The sequence below is a fragment of the Siniperca chuatsi genome, linkage group LG17, assembly GCF_020085105.1.
Source record: "Siniperca chuatsi isolate FFG_IHB_CAS linkage group LG17, ASM2008510v1, whole genome shotgun sequence".
NCBI lineage: Eukaryota > Metazoa > Chordata > Actinopteri > Centrarchiformes > Sinipercidae > Siniperca > Siniperca chuatsi.
In genome coordinates, this window is record NC_058058.1 from 6,189,345 (window position 1) to 6,208,651 (window position 19,307).

The 19,307-nt window shown below is 40.0% G+C and overlaps 1 protein-coding gene across 28 annotated transcripts in view; it reads right to left on the reverse strand.

Annotated features, from left to right (window-relative positions):
• macf1a (microtubule actin crosslinking factor 1a) overlaps window positions 1-19,307 on the reverse strand; it is a 240,425-nt gene that overhangs the window by 89,428 nt on the left and 131,690 nt on the right. For 19 of the 28 annotated variants that reach the window (XM_044171868.1, XM_044171870.1, XM_044171871.1 and 16 more), the window contains 24 exons: window positions 18,844-18,998; window positions 17,932-18,235; window positions 17,231-17,359; window positions 17,055-17,132; window positions 15,284-15,445; window positions 14,857-14,961; window positions 14,247-14,342; window positions 13,772-13,897; window positions 10,700-10,852; window positions 9,417-9,428; window positions 7,660-7,814; window positions 6,824-6,950; window positions 6,435-6,618; window positions 5,677-5,843; window positions 4,965-5,143; window positions 4,697-4,835; window positions 4,380-4,573; window positions 3,926-4,085; window positions 3,592-3,675; window positions 3,247-3,354; window positions 3,018-3,116; window positions 2,694-2,816; window positions 2,348-2,439; window positions 1,854-1,989 (listed from right to left, as the gene is read on the reverse strand). In XM_044171868.1, coding sequence (XP_044027803.1) covers window positions 1,854-1,989; window positions 2,348-2,439; window positions 2,694-2,816; window positions 3,018-3,116; window positions 3,247-3,354; window positions 3,592-3,675; window positions 3,926-4,085; window positions 4,380-4,573; window positions 4,697-4,835; window positions 4,965-5,143; window positions 5,677-5,843; window positions 6,435-6,618; window positions 6,824-6,950; window positions 7,660-7,814; window positions 9,417-9,428; window positions 10,700-10,852; window positions 13,772-13,897; window positions 14,247-14,342; window positions 14,857-14,961; window positions 15,284-15,445; window positions 17,055-17,132; window positions 17,231-17,359; window positions 17,932-18,235; window positions 18,844-18,998 — 3,267 coding nt within the window. The remainder of the gene's footprint in view (window positions 1-1,853; window positions 1,990-2,347; window positions 2,440-2,693; window positions 2,817-3,017; window positions 3,117-3,246; window positions 3,355-3,591; window positions 3,676-3,925; window positions 4,086-4,379; window positions 4,574-4,696; window positions 4,836-4,964; window positions 5,144-5,676; window positions 5,844-6,434; window positions 6,619-6,823; window positions 6,951-7,659; window positions 7,815-9,416; window positions 9,429-10,699; window positions 10,853-13,771; window positions 13,898-14,246; window positions 14,343-14,856; window positions 14,962-15,283; window positions 15,446-17,054; window positions 17,133-17,230; window positions 17,360-17,931; window positions 18,236-18,843; window positions 18,999-19,307) is intronic. The other 9 variants (XM_044171882.1, XM_044171878.1, XM_044171877.1 and 6 more) reach the window with 1 other exon arrangement.

Here is a 19,307-nt window from a genome sequence, read left to right on the forward strand (position 1 = left end):
CCACTCTTCATTCTGACTCCTAACACTGCACTGACACTAAATCCTCCTGCTGACCTTACTTTAAACTGGAATAGGCTCAGAAAATTAAACTATGACTTATTGGCTCTGACACCTTTAAACAGAAACTGACAAGGGGTAGGCCAAATTATTTATATAGCACTTAATGAATGCACACCATTTCGAAGGTATGTTTACCTCTTAAGTTGCACAGATATCATGGTGAATTGCAGATTGTTGTCTTGCAATAAACCATGTATCACATAAGATTGGAATCACTCACTATCACTGGCAAGGCATTGTGACAGTATTGTATTGTGATTAACACTTTAACTGAAGAGTAAACTGATCTAACTCATTAACATTTAGTGTGTTTATAAATGTTCTACTTTGCTTTCCATCTCTCATTCTGATCCATGGCTCAGAGCTCGGATGTCCACAATTTTCCTTTGGCAGCTGTTAGTGGTTTTTAAGCAAAACGCTCGTTTAAAGTTTCACACATTAATAGTATGCATTAGAACAAACACAAACAAACATTCTCATTCACACACACTCTTGTGATCTGGACACAACATGCTCAAATGGTGAAGTAGGTTTTTTTTGCATAGCTGGCCTCTGGTGCACTTACACTCTAAACCAAAAGTGACTTTTTTTAAAACATCTATGCTTCAGTGAGTATTTCTTTAGTCACATAAAAGTCCCTGTAAAAACATACAACATTCACATATGAATCAGTTATGAGGTGCAGCTGTCAAGACATAAGAATTATCATCAAGGATTGCTTGAAACCTGAAATTCTCACACACATTCAATCCTTTTTTGACCGACGTACCATAGTGCATATACCAGCAGAGGAAGATTTTTATGACCAAGCGAGAGCTGACTGTGAATGTGTGATTCCCATTGGTCGACTTTACATGTATACATGGGGTAAACTTGCAGAGTAAAAATGCAGAGTAAAAATAAATACTGAAATGTAATGTGGTGACTTTATGAAGTGGCATTAATTTACCACTACATAAAGAAAAGTAACATGATACTAACTTGTAGCTACAGAGATGACAGACAAATGTGAAAGTGCATCTATTCAAAAATGATTGTTTCAAACAATGGATCTACGAAAAGCAGAGCTCTACAGCTTCTACCTAACTGCTAGCATGACTTGGGCAGCGCTGCTCCAGTGCGGCACCACTAAGGCCATGTATTAACCATGTTAGCAGTTCAGCAGATGTATTTTCTGATGATAATGACATTGATTATGAAGATGACAAAAACTAGGGTGGTGATAGTTAATGAAATGACTGCAGGCTTTAGGAGAACAATGTGAAAGTGGATCACTCCATGCTAAGACCCTTTCAGACAGTGTCATCCAGTTAATTCTTCTTTGCCCACACTTTCACTAAAAAGTGTTTTATGACAAAGATTACAGCATCTTCTAGACTGTTTCTTGACAGATTATTATACTATTTGCAACTTCTCCTTGAATAACAAAGAAGGAGATCAAATAAAAGTGCCAAAAATAGAAAATGTTATTTTTAGATCATCTGAATACACATCTGAAAAGGGTCTGTGATGTTTGTTAAACCAAACCAAGTCAATGAGAAAGATTCGTCAATAGTGGTGATGTTTGTCAAAAATGCACACTCTGTGAACACACAACATGCTGTACAACACACACACTCTTTCTGGCTCACAAATGAACTCACGCTTAGCTTGCAAGCGTATTCAGACTCAAAGCAACATTTTATAGAAGTACCTTCGCAATTTTGTCAAGCTTGCAAAAGCCGAAAATACATTTTCTTCATCAATCTGCAGTACTCTCTCTCCATCTCAGCCCATTCCTTCAACCAATCTACCTTTCTTTCCTCCTCTTTGGCCAGTTGCTGCTCTAGCTGCTGCAGCTGCTGGGTGGAGCTATCACACAGCTGGTTGTAGGTGGCCGTCAGCTCATCCAGCTGAGCCTCTACATGAGCACGCTCCTCTGGGGACAACCTGGAGAGGACACAGGGGAGAAGATTATAGCAGGTGGCGTTTATGTATTTAGTGTGTGTCTGAGTGTGTGATGCCGATATGTACACAATGGGTTTACTATACATTTTATTAAAAGTTCAATGGTTTTATGTTGGAGATATTACATTGAACCTGTCCATTTGAAATATTCCCTTGATATTCCCCACCTTCCCTTGAGGTTTCAACAAATTCCCCAACTTTCCCAAACTGGAATAAACCCCTGAAAATGTTTTGATTCATTCAGACTTTCCATGACAAGTGGCTAGATAAGCATGTACTGCTTGTATAGTATGAGGAAGCCTGTGCAATTTGTGTGTCCATGCACATGATCTAAACTTACTTGCTGGCCTGTTTTGATAGCAGGAAGACCTGAGTACTCCTTATGGCTTCAGCCACTTCATCTTTCTTGGATGCTAGCTGTTCACTGATGGCCTTTAGAGAACACACATGCACGATGTGCTTAGTATACAATACAACCAGTATCAACTACCATTTCAATTAAACAGCAAATAACATTTTATTTATGAGGAACCATTATCCTGTATATATATTTATTTATATAAATAGTTGTGAGCTGCACAGAGCAAATAGCCCACTGGACTACTTACATGTAAAATACCTTGCTCAAAGGCAACTTATCTGTACAATAATGTGTATAACCAAAATATATTAGATTTTTGTTGTACCTGTTGAGCAGCAAGTGAAGACTCTGCGTTGGGGCCCCCAGTCCGTCCCTGGAGGCCTTTGACCCAGCCCAGCAGGTCTGAAACCTGACCCACCCTGGCCTGCTTCTCCTCCTCCACCTCTTTCTGCACAGATTGAAAACATGTTTTACAAGATAAATCTCAAACTATTTACCTTGTTTAGACAATCAGACATTAAATAAGAACTCTTTTTTTATGCTAGACAATATACACAAATTCTTCTCATTTTTGCACTACAGTGATTTAATCAAACCACAAATTCCAACTTCAAGCAAGACAGAGATATATAGGGAAACACAGTCCCACCTCTTCCTCTTCTAGTCGTCTCAGTGCATCACTGATGTACTTTACATGCTGTGTTGTCAAGGTGACCAATGCTGTGTAGCGTGTGCGTAAGTCCATGAACTGTAGAGATACAAGCCAAAAACAATGACAAGCCATCAGTGATGGTAAATTATATTCACACCAAATTAATTATCTTCAAAAACTTAGTGATACTAATCAAAAAAGAATATACCAGACTCTCTGTCCTTACCTCCTGAGTGATGGCGTCAGAGGAAGAGTGCATCCTCCTCCTCTTGACAGTTGACTTGTGCGTAGATTCTACAAAGGCTCTATAGGTCATCAGCTGTAGTTCATAATCCTATAGAATACAGCCACGGTGGGACAATAAGTAAAAAAGTAGCTGTGTAATCATAATACTAGAGAGAGTATTTTGGAGTTTTAAAATGTAATACTAGTTTGTAAACTGACACATATCAAATGCATTTACACGTATTTTTGACTGTTTGCAACACAGAACAATCTAGTGACTACCGGATAATTTGGACCATCGTAGTGAAATACGTCTGCCCAAAGAAGAACAGAAACAGTGTCTTACCTTCACTGAGGTGCAGTACTGTTTGGAGTGAGTCTGGCACTCGTCTAGTTTGGTCTGGTTCTGTTCGATCTCAGCTACTAATGCCTGAAGAAGCCAAAAACAATACATATAATTTATTTAAGTCTGTCAGATATAATGTGTAGTTTTCATTTTGTCTTTTCTCTTTTGTTCCACTAAACACCATTTGATGAAAGCCAACATTTCTATCACAAATGGACTCCATCATTCCTTAGAATCAATCCGTAGCATTTTATTATTGTCCTTCCAGGTAACCATCCATTCAGTCCATTACATCAATCTACAGATCAAAGTCTGTGAACAAAGTGTTACTAACCGTCTGCTGGGCCAGTTGTTCAGACAGTGCTTTGCTGTCTGACTGTCCAGGTTGTGTGTTTTCTTGTCTCTCTGTCGTTTCTTCAATCCACTCGATCAGAGCAGAATGACCATCTCTGTACTGCTGCAGGGCTGAGCCCAGAGCTTCTAGATCAGTTCGTCTGCAACAAAATGGGAAAAGACATTCAGAACATTTAACACACAAAAATATTGTAAGTATAGTCTAAGTTTTGTATCCATTATGTGCACATAAGTGTTTTTAAGCAAGGCAATGGATCATTACATGTTCTGTCATGAAATTCTCTAAATAATCGGCGATCAGGACACAGGGTCAACGCCAAAACATCATTACAGTACGCTCACTCTCATTCTGTTATTTAAACTTATTAATCCTCCTCCTCCTTCTACTCCTCTCTTCCCCAAATCTTTTCTCATCTTCACCCTGTCCTGCTTACCGTGTCTCCATCTGTCTCTTGATTCCACTCCACCTCTCTACCATCTGATTGGCTCTCTCCTGGTAGCGCTCCAGCTCGGGGCTGCGGTCTGGGTGGAGCCTGCTGAGCTGAGACCCCGCCTCTTTGGCCCGGCCTACCTTCGACTGCAGAGACTGGAAGATGCCCTCCTGCTCGACAAGCTCAGCCTGCCACTTCTGGAAAGAGATAAAAACAGAAACCAAAAGATGCAGAAGAAAGGTTAGTCAAATAGTTTCACAACGTGAGCCTCTCTCTTTAGCTGACCATAAGAGAAGTTTATGTGACAACATGTCCCTTACCCCTAGCTGATCTCTGATGTTTTGAATGGCCGTTGTGTCAGCAGGAACAATGTCTTCCTCACTTAGTCTGCTCTCGTTCTTCCTGACTTGGCTCTCCGCTTCATCCAGGCTATGCATCAGGATGTCTACCGTTTTTAACCTGAGGAGGTAAAAGGTAAAGAGAGGTAAATAAATCATACATTTGCTAAGTGAGACATTCATGTATATATCTGAGTTGTCCAACAAACAGAATGGCTGTAAATGCTAGAGGGAGAAAATGCTCGCTAACTTTTCTAGGTAGACAGACGAGAGGTTGTGCAGTTTGTCTATCTTCTCCACAGTCTGATTGAGTTCAGACCGGAGGACGGGAACACTGGAAGATGTCGGCTTCTCCTCGAAGAAACTGACACAGCGACGAGAGACATCACCCAAACTGGAGCGTAGGGCGTCCAGCTCAAACTGCAGCTTCTAGACAAGAATGTGATTTTAAGTAAGCCGTAAGTAGAAATGGAGAGCAAAATGAGGGGGTAGGTAATGTGCTACTGACCAAATTGTAATTCAAAAAATGTTGGCCGTTGTTTTAACCATGGACAGCTAGAGGGCTGTTACAAAATCAGGTTGATTAATTTACTGTCATTGAAAAACCAATACACTCTACTTCTGTTGTACCTTTTTTCATTACATTTTTCCTTTGTGAAAAACTTCCCCAAGAAGAGTTAAGCAAAGCACAAATACTTTCAAAACCTATTAGACCTATAAATGTAGATTAATCATCACCATTAGTAAAATAACAATCATCACATTTCTGATCAATACCTGCCATCAGATTTAGGGATTTTTCTTGTACGTGTATGAAGAAATTTTTATTAGCCCTTAAAAACTCTGTCTAGTCCATATATAGCAAAATATTTTTCAAGAAACATTAACCGATGAAACTCAATATTAACTTCATAAATAGGTGTTATTGCCCATTGCAACCAGCAGATGGAGCTCAAACTGACCTCTTGCTCTGCAATCTGGACAGTGTTGTCAGCACTGTCACCTGACAGCCGGCTGGGAGGCGGAGTCTGAATTCCCCTCGTCAGTCTCTGCTCGGCCTCATTTAGACGAAGGGTGATGTTCTGCAGCTCTGACAGGTAGGATCGAGAAACTGACTCATCCTTCTCCACTGGAGAGAGAGAAAAGAGAAGGATGAGTTCAATGAAGAGTTATTTTCAGCATGAACAGTAACACTGTAGCCATTTGCTTGTTTTATTTAAAAAAAAAAAAAAAACTAATCTGTGTTCATTGTTCAGAGACAACAAAATTAAGATGAATAACATTCTCTAATATGTTTTATTTAGTATGATTTCATGCTGAGTTTCATCCTCATGCAGTGTCTTAAAGTACAGGCCAAAATAGTGATACACATTTTTTCTCATGAACAGGCAGTTTTTCATTAACAGATTAAGATTGCAGAGTTCTGGATGCTACCCTGCTGTGAGGAGTGTCAGTTTGATACAGAGCCATTGTTTTGCTGCAGTTTGATTGGCTGAAGGTCAGACAGAGGTCCAGTGTTCAGCAGGGACATTGTTTGAAAACACTAAACCATTTGAAACAACTACTATCTCAAAAAGTTGGTGATGAACCTTGGAGAAAAATGCTTCTACCATTTAGCATTTACCAGCTGGTAAATTCAGACCATGTCACTGATTGTCAATATAAGTGTTTAGGAGGTCTGTATGCATCCATGAGGGTATATGGGTCTATCCCGTCTCACCGGTCTCCATGTTTAGCAGCAGGTCCTGGCAGTGCTGTTGGGCCTGCTGTACGTCCTTCTCCAGCTCTCGTCTTTCGCCTGGCGTGAACAGAGAGCTCTCTTTGCTGTCAGATAGGAAGTCGGCCAACTGGGACTCCAGATGACCCAGGACCTGCTGCCGCTCTGCCGGGGACTGACAACGAACCTGACAGGTGAGGCAAGGAGGGAGAAGGTAAGTATGACAGAGCAGAAGAGGACAGGAACAGAACGGATTAGTTACACAGAACAGAGAAGAAAATAAGCAAAGAGAACAGACTGAAACAGAACACAAAACAACAAAACAGAACAACAGAATAAATAAAAAAATAAAAAAAACACACAAACACACACACACACACACAGAGTCTCACCGTGTCCAGGTTCCATCCAGAGACCATTCTGATGTCTTTGAGCAGGTAGTGCCAGGACACCACACTCTTCATGTTCACATGTAGCTGATGCCACAGAGACATGACCTTCTGGTACAACTGCTCTGTCCTGTACACACACACACACACACACACACACACACACACACACACACACACACCACACACACAACCGCCATGGAATGAGTGTGAATATGAAACGATAGCTCACCCACTGAGGTGTGAAAAAAATTAAAAAAAAATAAAATTCTGAAAAAAGATTCTGAAATTAGGTGTCAACTGTTTTGAAAAAGTGACTACTGTTACAAATCACTGGCAGGACAACACTCATATTATACAATAGTACGTATTATTACTACTACTTATCTACCTATATCTTAACCTATACTAAATATTTGTATATACTTTGTGTTCTGTGTGTGTAGCGTGAAGGGGGCTTCAAATTTCATTGTGTGACAAAATGACACCACTTTGATCGATTAGAACCTCTAGATTTCTAAAATTTTGAATGAACCTCAGTTAATTTTTGGTTTTGTTTATATTCTTTAGAAAAATAGGGCAATTCAGTGTCAATTATTTCTTTTGAAAATACTGCAAATCTGTATTTTTGTGGTTATTGTGTTGGCAAGAATGAAAATTTATACTCTACATACTCTACTGTCCCCTTTTCCTTACTTTTTCGTGAGATGTAACAACTCCTCACCAAAAACATCCACACTTCATCACCAACTTTACAAACACCATTATCCTCAAAACACTGTTTACTTTCACAACAAAACTAATTGAGCTCCATGTTATGTCTCAAGTATGTGTCTCACCTGCTGGCTGTGTCGATGGCCTCTTGGTTCGGAGGTGGGACGGTGAAACACACTGAGGGGACCATGGCCTCATTCCCTGTCGGACTGATCACCTTCCACTTGGTCCTCTGAGAGTTGTCCTCCAGCACACACTCCTCGGCTCGGCTTATTGTGATCTGAGAGGAGGAACGGATGATGCAAAAACAGAAAAAGAGAGAGGGATAGATGGAGCACAAATGGAAGGGGAAGGAGGAAAAAAGAAAAAAACAGGGAATGGAGGTTATGAAAAGACATGTTGGGAACGAGGAAGGGGGCAAAGAGGACATAAAGAACAAGATGGAAAAGTACGAGAGAAAAATTAAAAGAAAGGGAAAGTAGGATTTCAAATTCAGGGATTTATGATAGTTAAAAAGAAAGATGACGGAGGTTAGAAGACAGGATGGATGGAGGAGAGGTCAGATGAAAAAGAGGGAGAAAACAAGGTAGGAGAGAAGGGAAAACATGTAAACCAAAAGCTGATAGCAGCAAACTCATAATGCAACACCAAATGCAAACAATTGTGAATTTCATGAAGTTAGCAGAAGCCCTTAGATTATATGACATTAGAGTCCCTGACACAGGAACAAAGCCATGTGGACTGAAAGCTGTTTTGCACCTCTAAACTGAAAGCTGCAAATATTGTCCAAACTTAAAAGTGAGGTTTACTGATACCTGGGCTGGGTTTCACAAATTCACCTCGAGCAGCAATTCACCAACGAGGAAAAAACATTACTGACATGGTGATTTTAAGAAACCCAGCACAGGACAAAAACAAAGAGTTTGGGATTAGAATCGGGAAAATAAATTCAGTTCTAAAATAAACACAAGGCAAAGCCATGACTGTGGGAAAGAGTCTTAGGGCTGCACATAAAAGGCTACTGCTGTACTGCCTCCCCCACCCACCACCCTCTCTCACCTCCTCCCTGCACACACACACATCAATACATCAATGATGCAAAGCTATGCAGATACAGTAAATACATGAAATGTATTTTAAAGCTTAAAGCTGTGACTTGTTATTATTTGACTGACTGAATGAGCCTGAGAGGCATGGACTGTGTTCAGTTCAGTTCAGCTCACTGATTGCCATCCACCCTTATCAACGATCAAGTCAATTTTATGTGTCTTGTGTGCCCAGTATGAAAGTATTAATAGTGTTTTTGTGCCCCACCCTACTTGATTGTCTATTGTCTGTCTCCTGTCCCTTCTGTCTTAATTTAAAAGAGCAGCTTACTTCTTTAAGACAGTTTCATTGTCTTTGGGTTGTCCATATTTTCAAGTAGAAATCCCTCGCCATTTTCTACTTTAGTTGTGTTTTTGTCACTACTACCCTCAAATTTTGAGAGACAGCACATTAGTTCTGTCCTACTACCAGATTCCTGCCATCTAGTGCCATTAAGACACAACAGGTTGCCATGTGCACATACATTAATCCATCTGGTTCACTTTTTGATATCTAAAAACAGCCACAATTTAGCTTTTTATTCAGATGGAGATTGGATTTGTTGTGTTTGACTGGCTAAGTAAAATAAAAGGTACACAAACCCAATTCATACACACCTACTATTTAACTAATTTTATTTCAAGACATTTACCAGGGCAGGTATCAAATTCACAGTGAACACACATTACTGACAGTACAGCCTGAAATCAGCTGATAAGAGAGGAGCAAACAGGGCAGTGCAGTGTGTGCAGTGTAAGAATCTGAGGTGAGAGAGGGAGAATATAGGCAGCTATACCTGAACGTTTGTCTTGCCAGCCCAGCCGACAGACGAGAGGAAGGGAAGAGGATGAGGAGGAAGAAGAAGAGGAGGAGGAGGAGGAGGAGGAGGAGGAGGGAGTGAGAAGGGAAAGGCCAAAAAGGTACATGAGGGTATGGAGAGAAAGGAGGAGACACAGGAAAGTGAAGGAGAAAGATTACTTATGGTCATGTGCACGTTTGTCCAGACGTTTGTTGAATATCAGCATACACTGATTTATTTTAGTATAACTTTAAGCAGCTTGCATCTTCCTTTTTTGCTTTCTTTCATCGGTGATGCGGTAGAGGAACAAACCACCTTCCTTCTTCACCTGGAAACAACACCTCACATACAGTATGCTTCAATGAACAAATTGACCCTGAGGAATCTAACACAGCAAACTAAAAATAGGCGTATAAGGGGCAGCAGCATGTCCACCCTGCTGGAGAGCTAGGTGCCTGTTTTCAACTGAGCCCGCAAAGGGGATGAGACAGATGTATAATTGATTGGCTTGTAGATTCCCTGAAGACATCACAGCTGAGAGTAAGAGGCAAGAGAGAGAGACTTTTTCCACGTGTCTCTGAGTGGAAAAACAATGCACAGCTTCAGTTCTCTTCTCATTAATGATTTCTTTACTTCCAAGTGTCTTTTGCCTATTTTTTTTTATTTAGGCTTTCACAAAGATCCAGTCACAGAGTATTTTGAGGAGAACAAATGCAAAGATCATCTATTGTGAGAACTGTGTCAGTGATAAATTCTGGATCATAATCATTATCCTTATTCAGCTTCCAAACTGAGTGCTGCTATTCGTACTTGCCAGCTAAAATGAACCACCTAGGCTGAGAAAAGAGATTGTGTAGATGTATTCATCAATCTAAAGGCAAAAAAATCCAAGTAAATTTCGCAGCGTCGAGGAAGCAGCTAAAATAGAACAGCCACAAAGTGGTTGTGGAAGGGGCTTGGAGAGGAAGTGCGGGGCAGAGAGGAGGCGGTTGGTGGTGAGGGTTAAAACAATAGAGTGGTGAGGTCAGTGGTGAGCTGATACACTGCATACTGTATATACACATTTGGTCACAACCTTGTCCTGGTAGTCAAAGGGTTCCTTATATACACCTTCATTAACACAGGTATCTGAGAGCTATGGTGGAAGCAGCGAGACTGGCTTACTGTAGCTCAACTCGATTAACAGATTTCTAGTATCATGAACTTTTACTATTTTCTGAGAGAAAGAAAACATGCACACCCACATGTTCATGAAATAGAATATATGGTGGGTCCCATACCTCTATCTGTCTGTAGTCGCAGATGGCTTTGATGGGTGTTGTGGCTCCCAGGGTGCTCTCTGCGTTGCGGGGGCGGAGCTGCACCACCGTCTTGGCCCGGCCCACCAGGTTCGCCACAGTACTCCGGTACTCAATCAGCTGCTCCTTCTCCTCCTACAGGACAGAGAAAATCATTAGACATTCAAACTGTCAATCACGTCATGTTGTAATTAGTCAGCCAGTAACAATGGTTCATCAGTTTAATGGTATGGCAATCATTTTGTCAGGTCAGTTGTCATTTGTCAAGTCAGTTATTTATGTCAGAAACTGTTTAAGTCATCAGTCTGTGAGTTACATTATCACCCACTGTCACTGGTTAGAATGTATAGATTAACAAATTGAGTTCAGCCAGATGTTGAAGTTAAAAATATCTTTTTTCCAGCACTGCCAACTGTACACCGTAAAGACTAAAAAAGACTAAGAGTCTACAGCAGCTCTGTGAGGCTGTACTTAGGCACAGTGGTGCTTTGAGCTTAATGCTAATGTTAGCACTCTAACATGCTTACAATGACAATGCTAACATGCTGATGTTTAGGAGGTATAGTGTTCACTATCTTACTAACTCTATCGTTTCAGCATGCTAACATTTGCTAATTAGCAAACACAACGTACAACTGATGGGAATGTCAATAGTTTTGCAGGTATTGGACAAATAAAAGTTTTGACCTGATGATGGCGTTAGAGGAAAAGTTCAATTATCACTAAAGTTATTACAGGTCATCCTAAGTACAGACAAGAATGTCTGTACAAACTTTCATGTAAATCTATCCAATAGTTGTCCAGACACTTCACTGCCATCCCTACACCCAAGCTGCTAGCGTGACTAAAAATATTACTCTATATCTTTCTTTGAGATATTTAAGAACTGCCCATATAATATCAAACACATTGAGCCAATATTTCCTATTAGAATATAGTTACGATCCTACAATCTATAATTAGCCTATTAGCCTGTAGCCCCTGTGATGAGTGGACTCAGTGTTTCCTGACTCAGCTGCTTGTGTTAGCCTGGGCGCTAACCATTAAACATTTAAAAGGTGTGCTCTTCACCCTGACAGGTAGAATTACATTTCATTTCTGTCTTGCCCCCAGCAGAGAGAGTCATTAAGAATTCATTATAGAGAGACACAATGAGAGAGACAGGTAGGGAGAGAGATAGAGAGAAAGAGATATATTGAAGGAGAGGTAGAGACAGTGGGAGATAGAGAGAGGGAAGCTAAGAAGGGGCCTGCGTAAATAACTTTAACATTACACCCCTGAAATGAATTTCACACTACCATAACAAGTCAAATGACAAGCTGGGAAGAAAGACAATTTATATACATTAAAATGGAGGTGCATGAAGAATTACAAATTGATAATTACCATAAGATCAACAACCATCACTATAAGAACAATTAGATTGTTAGAGAAGCATTGCTTTAATATGTTCTCCTAAAAAAATCTTGGATAAAGAATCTGGCCAATGAAATGCAGTCAGTTTAGTTGTGATGACCCTATTATTACATTTTGTACCAAATTACAAAGCTGTATTATCTTTAGTGACAGCAAGTGCTTATGAAATGTAACCATATATGAAGAAGCAATTTAATACCAGTAAACAAAACAACAGGCTGCACACAGAACAGACAATGAAATAAGTCAAAGGAGTCATCAGAGTTTGATCAAACAGCCTGTCCTAAACCCCAATCTGTGCCTAAAAGATGGTGAAAAGGCTGATTTAATATCCTCTCCTCAGTTATTATAAGAGACAAACAAAAGGTTTGTTTTCTGTTGTGTCAGTCATAAGCATTCTACAGTATCAGCTTCCCCCTCCCAGTGAGAGAAAGCATCATTAACTGGAGCTGGAAACTGATTAACACACACGCACAAACAGAAGCAGGCAGCCAGACAAAAACACACATAGATGTAAACACAGTTAGACAGCATGTTAATATAGCCACATACTGTATGTAACAATGCCGACGGCACACAGATCTGTGCAAAGAGCAGCTGTTTGTGACAAACGAACACACGTCTTTATTGGAGGATATGCTCACTTCTCTGGCCTGTGGAGCATTGCCCACACTAACTCTGCCATCTGTTTGAAGTCAGAGGTGTGTGTGTGTGTGTGTGTATAAGGTAGGTGTGAAAATGGCAGTCTCACAAATGTGCCACAGGAGGAATGATTCAGCAAAGGTGCTCTCCAACAGATTACTTCACCCTGTCATGCAGCATGCTGCGACTGCCTGAGGCAGAGCAGGAGGACACTGGTATGCTAACACTTCAGCTACTGTAGGTCTCTGTTGCTCTTGTGCTACGAAATAGTTAGAATATGGCCAAATCATTCCTGTTCAAGCCTCTGTCCAGGATTATTTTGCATTTGTCATGTATAGGTTTGCTCTGTGCACACAAGGTGGCAGCATGGCTTCTAAATCTGAAGAAAAACAGTAAGCTGGGATAAAAATATTATTCAAAATCCATCAATCATCTATATCTATAAATATCCTGTGAATCCATGTTGAAAGTTAAAAAGCTTTGCTGCTTGTAACTTTGTTTCCAGTAACTTTAAAGAGCATAGGTTGGGGGGAGAGTTTGGGTTAGGGTAACAGTATCCAAAATACAGAGTAAACTTTGCAAATGAGAACCTTTTATTTCCTCAAGTCAATCCAGATAAGGACTTTCCTGGATTGACTGTGCTGAAATAAAGACTTGTCTTCAATCAACTTCTACTGTCTGCCATTGATTGTCTTTACTACAGTTGAGAGTTAAGTGCCTTGCTTAAGGGCACTGACACTAATGAGGAAGGGGGGAGAGGCTTCCATTCATTTTATCTGTCTACTTGGTCCAGGAATTCGGTACCTTCATTAACTGCAGGTGAAGTGAGTTATTAAAAGAATTCTAAAAGGCTGTATATTAAATATGAAGTGAATGATGATATGAGTTGCTGGAGTTGCCCATATAGTTGTCCATAAAATTGTCCTGTGTACCAGTGAGAACTGGAGATGTGATGGGCACAAAAACTGAGATGGGCAACTGAAGGGGGACAGATACCATTGAGTCCTGCAGCAGGTCTTCCAGTTTGCTCAGTCTGCTGTTCTTGTCACAGGTGTACTGTCTCTTGATGGTTTCCTGGAGCTGGCGCAGGTATGATTCACAGTCTCGAGCATCACTCATAAACTGACAAAAGAGACAGAAATAAAAACATTGAATGATTTTCATGAATGATTTTCACAAGAACCTGTAGAGGACAGTGAACATCAATTATTTTTTGTAGAATAGTTTAGACAAGTTAATGTGGAAGAGAACTGCCTGGAACTATTCCATAAACTCAGTTCAACATGATGAGCATCATGTGTTTGCAGCCAGAGGCCTGCAGATATGAGGAAGTAAAATAAACATGTTCGTTTTCATCATAACGAAGACACACTTTTACAGACCTCATATTATTTAACGGCCCACATAAGACTGATATCAAGGAGGACATGAGCAAAACTATAACAATATTTGTGCCTGGTAGTTGCCTCACCTGGAAGTATGCCGTGTTATCTTTGAGATGCTGCTCTACACACACACAGAGCTGGTTCACCCACTGCCACTGAGTCTGCAGGGCTGCACTGTAAGCCTGATTATATTCAAGATGATGGAGACAGAGGGAAGACAGAGCAAACGTTTTTGTCACACTGCAGTTACAGACAGTACAAGCTTCCAGGTTAGCTACAAGGCATTAACAAGGACTTTTAACACAAATTTTCTGGCCTGCATTCTTTTCAACTGTGCAGTAATGAGCAGTGGCAGAGAACAGGGAGTATGAACATGTGACCAGTATAAAAACCAAATCAGTAAGGTTATTCCAGTATTTTACACTGTCGAATAGTAGTTTTCATTCAATGTTTCTGTTGTACATAATAGCAATTCGTACTGTTTGCCAAAAAGGTTTATAAAAGGTCACAGTTTACCTACTGCCCTTTTGAATCTAATTTATATATACAGACTTTTAAAAGTGCAACAAAACAAAATATGAAGTGCACAGTGAAAAAATGAGCATCGGTTTAACTGTTCCCACAGATGAGTCACAGAGGCAAAACCCAACATATTTAAAGGTCATTCAGTCTAACTGAATCAAGTCATTGATTCACCTCCACAGTCTGTTTGGCTGGATGGTTCTCCTGACACAGATGGTTGGCTGTTTCCTGGAGTGTCCGCATCACATCTTGTTTTTCATCCAGCTCTAACCTCATTTCCTGTAAACAAAACAGGAAAAGGATGGTAGATTACAGTTTTTTTTTAATGGCACTGGCCTGATGTGAAAATAGTGTTTCTGTCCATGTTAACAATATTTTTGTTTTGAGTTCTGATATACTGTATGTGGAAAACATATATGGACACAATTGTGTTCTGTAGAAACTGTGAAGCTTGTTTTATGTATCGTTTTTCTTTCAATAAGAGATACAATAAAATCCTTTTTTTCTGTAAAATTCCAGAGGTTTGTGGTCTATAGTTTATGTTTTCTGACTTGACAGAGGAAACCATCAGTGTATCTGTTTGCTCCCTTCTTCCACTCACACTGTATAATTCTCTCTTGGCGTTCATGTTGGAGTTGTTGTCGCTCCAGTCGAAGGCAATCTCCTCCTCCTCCCTCTCGTTGAGCCAGATCAGCTCCTCAGTGCAGTGCGACACAAATGCGTGCAGGCTCTCCAAGCTCCGCAGGCGCCATGACGAATGTTCCTATGGCAACCACACAAACAAACATCATCGTCATGCTGATCAGCAGTGCAGAGAGAAATACAATTTTAAAAAACATCCTCTATTCTCTGGTTGTTTGGATTACACTGTTGGTTTGGTATATTTACAGGGATTTTTTAAGGACAGTCTTAATCAGAATAAAGTACTCTGTACTTTACCTCTGAATGTGAATTATAGGTATTATTCTCTAACATGTAATTTCTTTAAACTATCAAAGAAGGCATACACAGTTTTTTGTATTCTTCTACTTCTTTGATAACTTCCGCTATCAGAATTCCTGCAGCATGTATAAATATTGCTCGCAGTTATGGAAATCACTAACATGTCGACTAATCTATTTTAATTCGTAGTGTTGTGGAAATTATCTGAAAGCACTCAACACATAATGACATAACACAAAACACATAAGAAGTATATAATTGTAATTATTTACAAGGAGATCACAAAACCTTACCACAAGAACCAAACAAGGTGTGGCTCTCAGAATACTTTGTGACAGTACATTTTATAACGTTTTAAAACAAAGAACCTCACTGTGATTGGCTTTTAGCCGAAAGATAACCCTCCATCTAATTGTGTGTTTGCTTGTTCTTGATCATGCGATGTACATGCACTGACATCATTCAAACTCAGTTAAAAAGACATTTGGTTTCAATTAGTTTCATTGAAAAAGACCTTTCCTTACACGGATCCCTTAATTACACAATCCATGCAGATACAGAGACAGACAAGAGCACATAAAGACAAATGATTAATGCATACTACAATGAATAAATGATAAACCTAACGATTAATACGGATTTATACTATATGTACAGTATCTTTGATCATATACTTTTTTCATACATTTGTGGTTTATTTTTCTCTAACTGGATGTATTACCTTAAGGTTCCTCTGGATAATATAATTATTTAAGTTTCTCTGTTACATGTGCATCTTTAAGAACATACACACAAGACTGTCAGTGAACTGAGAGGAGAATGTAAGGCTTCAAGAGTGAATATTTAACCAAAAAAAGGAAGAAGCAATGGGTCTTTTTATTCAAGATACAGTGTGAGTGCATGCATACAGTGTTAGGAATTAATAACATGTAAAACCCAAAATATATATTGAGACAAGAATAAAAGCAAAGAAATAACAAGAAATAAAAAGACAGAAAAGGGGGAAATTTGGGCGAAAGAAGCAAAAAGAGAGCAGATGCAGAATTATGTGTTCTTAGCATGAGAGTCCTGTCATGGTCTAATGGGATTAACTGAGGAAGGGGGTGAACTGTGAAACAAAGAAGTGTGTTACCACACACACACTTGTTTCACTATCCCCATAATGCTTTCCCTGGCCCCTTACCCTAACCTTAACCATCACAACCAAGTGCCTAACATTAACCCTTACCCTAACCTTAACCAATTGTAACCTGTACCCTAAAACCAAGCAGTCTCTACCCGTGGGGACAAAAATTGAGGTCCCCACGGTGACACAAGTCCCCATGGGTTAGTGTGCATTCAGGTTAAAGTCCCCACCGGGATATAAGAACATCAAACACACACACACACACACGCACACACAAAATCACAGTTCTTTATCTGAGACTGACCAGTAGTTTGCAGTATTGGTGCTCCAGTTTTGCCAGGGTTTCAGAGTAACTGCTCTTGAAGTTGGGAGAAACTTTAGCCTGAAGGAGAGGAGAGTAAAGCTTCAATACCACAACTCTCAGCAGAAAGAGCTCCATGTTCATGTATAAGTGATGTGTGTGTGTATGTGTGTGTGTACCTCATAGTTGCGTGCCTCCTGTAGGCTGCTCATTAGCTCTTCGACAGCAGTGTGTATGGTGTTGTGCTCTTGGAGGTTGTTTTCTACAGAGGGGAGGTCTGCGCCCCATTCAGCACGCTCCAAAAGCTCCTGAAACACACAGTAACAAAGATCAATGCGGCTCTAAACAAATTAAATATTTAAAATTTGTATCCCACTGAAAACCATTTATTTACTTAACAATGTTTTAATAAGTTCCTGCTCTCATTTCTTTAAATTTTTATATTTTTAAGGACTCACTCAGTCTTGTGTTTTCAAGCTTGTAGATTTGATTTTGTTATGTTAATATTAATGCCATTTAATCTCTTGCTGTGTCATATTTTATGAAATTGTGGATGAATTAATTCATTTTCCCCCTAAATATAAAGGCTTTCCCATAATGTTCCTGTTTTCAGTGTTTAAAAGTTCCTGCTTCTTAAATGTGAGGATTTGCTGCATTTCTCTTCTTTATATCATTAGAAACTGATTATCTTTGGGTTTTGAAAAGTTGGTCGAAGAAAACGAGAGATTTAAAGACGTTTGAGAAATTGTAATGGCCATTTTCTTAACTATTTCATAGACTAAATGATTATTTGAAAAATCAAGAAAATAATCAGCAGATTAATCTGTAATAAAAATAATTGTTACTCACGTCCCTAAATTTAAGTGTTACAGAGACTGACCTGCGTCTCCTCCACCCATCCGAGCAGCTCGTAGATGAACCTCAGGCTTCCTTCGTCCTCTGATGAAGACATGGCCACCAACTGGGAGCGAGCCATGGGTCTCCGCAGGAGTGCGGCACCCACTGCTCCCACAGCGCCCACAGCTCCCAGCAGTGTCTGCCCCAGCGACAGGCCACTGTCTGTGGCTCTCTGGCTGGTGTGTTCTACCCCGGTGCTGCCCAGGGACTGGGAGAAGTAGCCTTTTCTGTAGACGCTGGAGCACTGCAGTCTGAGGGAGACCAGCTCCTCTTGAAGGCAGGACACTCTGGTGATGTGAGACAAAAATATATTGTTACTGGAGGGGAGACGGTTACATATTAACAGGTACAGTGATTTCAAGCAGTGGCCCTCTCATAAAGTCATAAACATAAAGCCAGGAATGCATTAAAATCAACTGCCTTACCATCTGCCTTAAATGGTTAAATTATGGGAGAATTAACAAAAGACCAGAAAGCTGTTTTTTCAAAATGGCTATTTCATTCATTAAGTTTCATAACCGCAGTCTAAAACTCATGGAGCAGCATGCTGATGAGCCACAAAATGGGGTTTCTCTTTCAAATTTTTTTGACACCACTGATTTACATCAGAGCACCTTTTTACACTTGATAAACAGCAGAAGATAGAACACATTAACTGTAGCAGATAATTATTTTATCTGCTATTTAATGGCAAAACACAATGCAACTTGTTGACCTATAATGAAGTATAATGAGCTGTCTGTATTCCCGGTAACTGTCTATATTATACTAATTAATTACACATGGACCACTTGGATGGAGATTAACCCTTTACTCATTCCTCATTTGAGTAAACCATGCCAGTCACATCTGCAGAATCAACAGCAATGCCATCAAACTTTCACTCCAGACTCACCTGAACTCCAGCTGCTCCACCTGGTAGTATTTTTCATCTCGGAGGACTTTAAGCTCCTGGTTGAGTTGTCCAATCAGAGACTCGCAGTCCTGCAGGTAGCAGGCCAGTTCTCTCTCACACTGCACCGCCTCGCCGCTCTCTGCTCGAGACATGTCCTGGACACCAGAGGAGGCATAGTTTGATGAGGTTTCGCTTTTTTGTTTATTAGCTAACTTTTCTTATGAGCTATGATGTTCTGCAGTTTAGTGTTCCCCAGTCATAGATTCAGTAAACAATACAGTGAAACCAAAGTAGGCCTTATGAGAAAAGCAGCAGCAAATACCAGCAATATTACTTAATACAATTTATAAAAATATTATAAAATATATAAATGAAGGGTTACAATACAGTAACTATGTGGACAAAGTAAAACCAGTCAAATGACTGGCAACAGAGTCCAAGATGATAGAGAGAAAGAGGAAAGA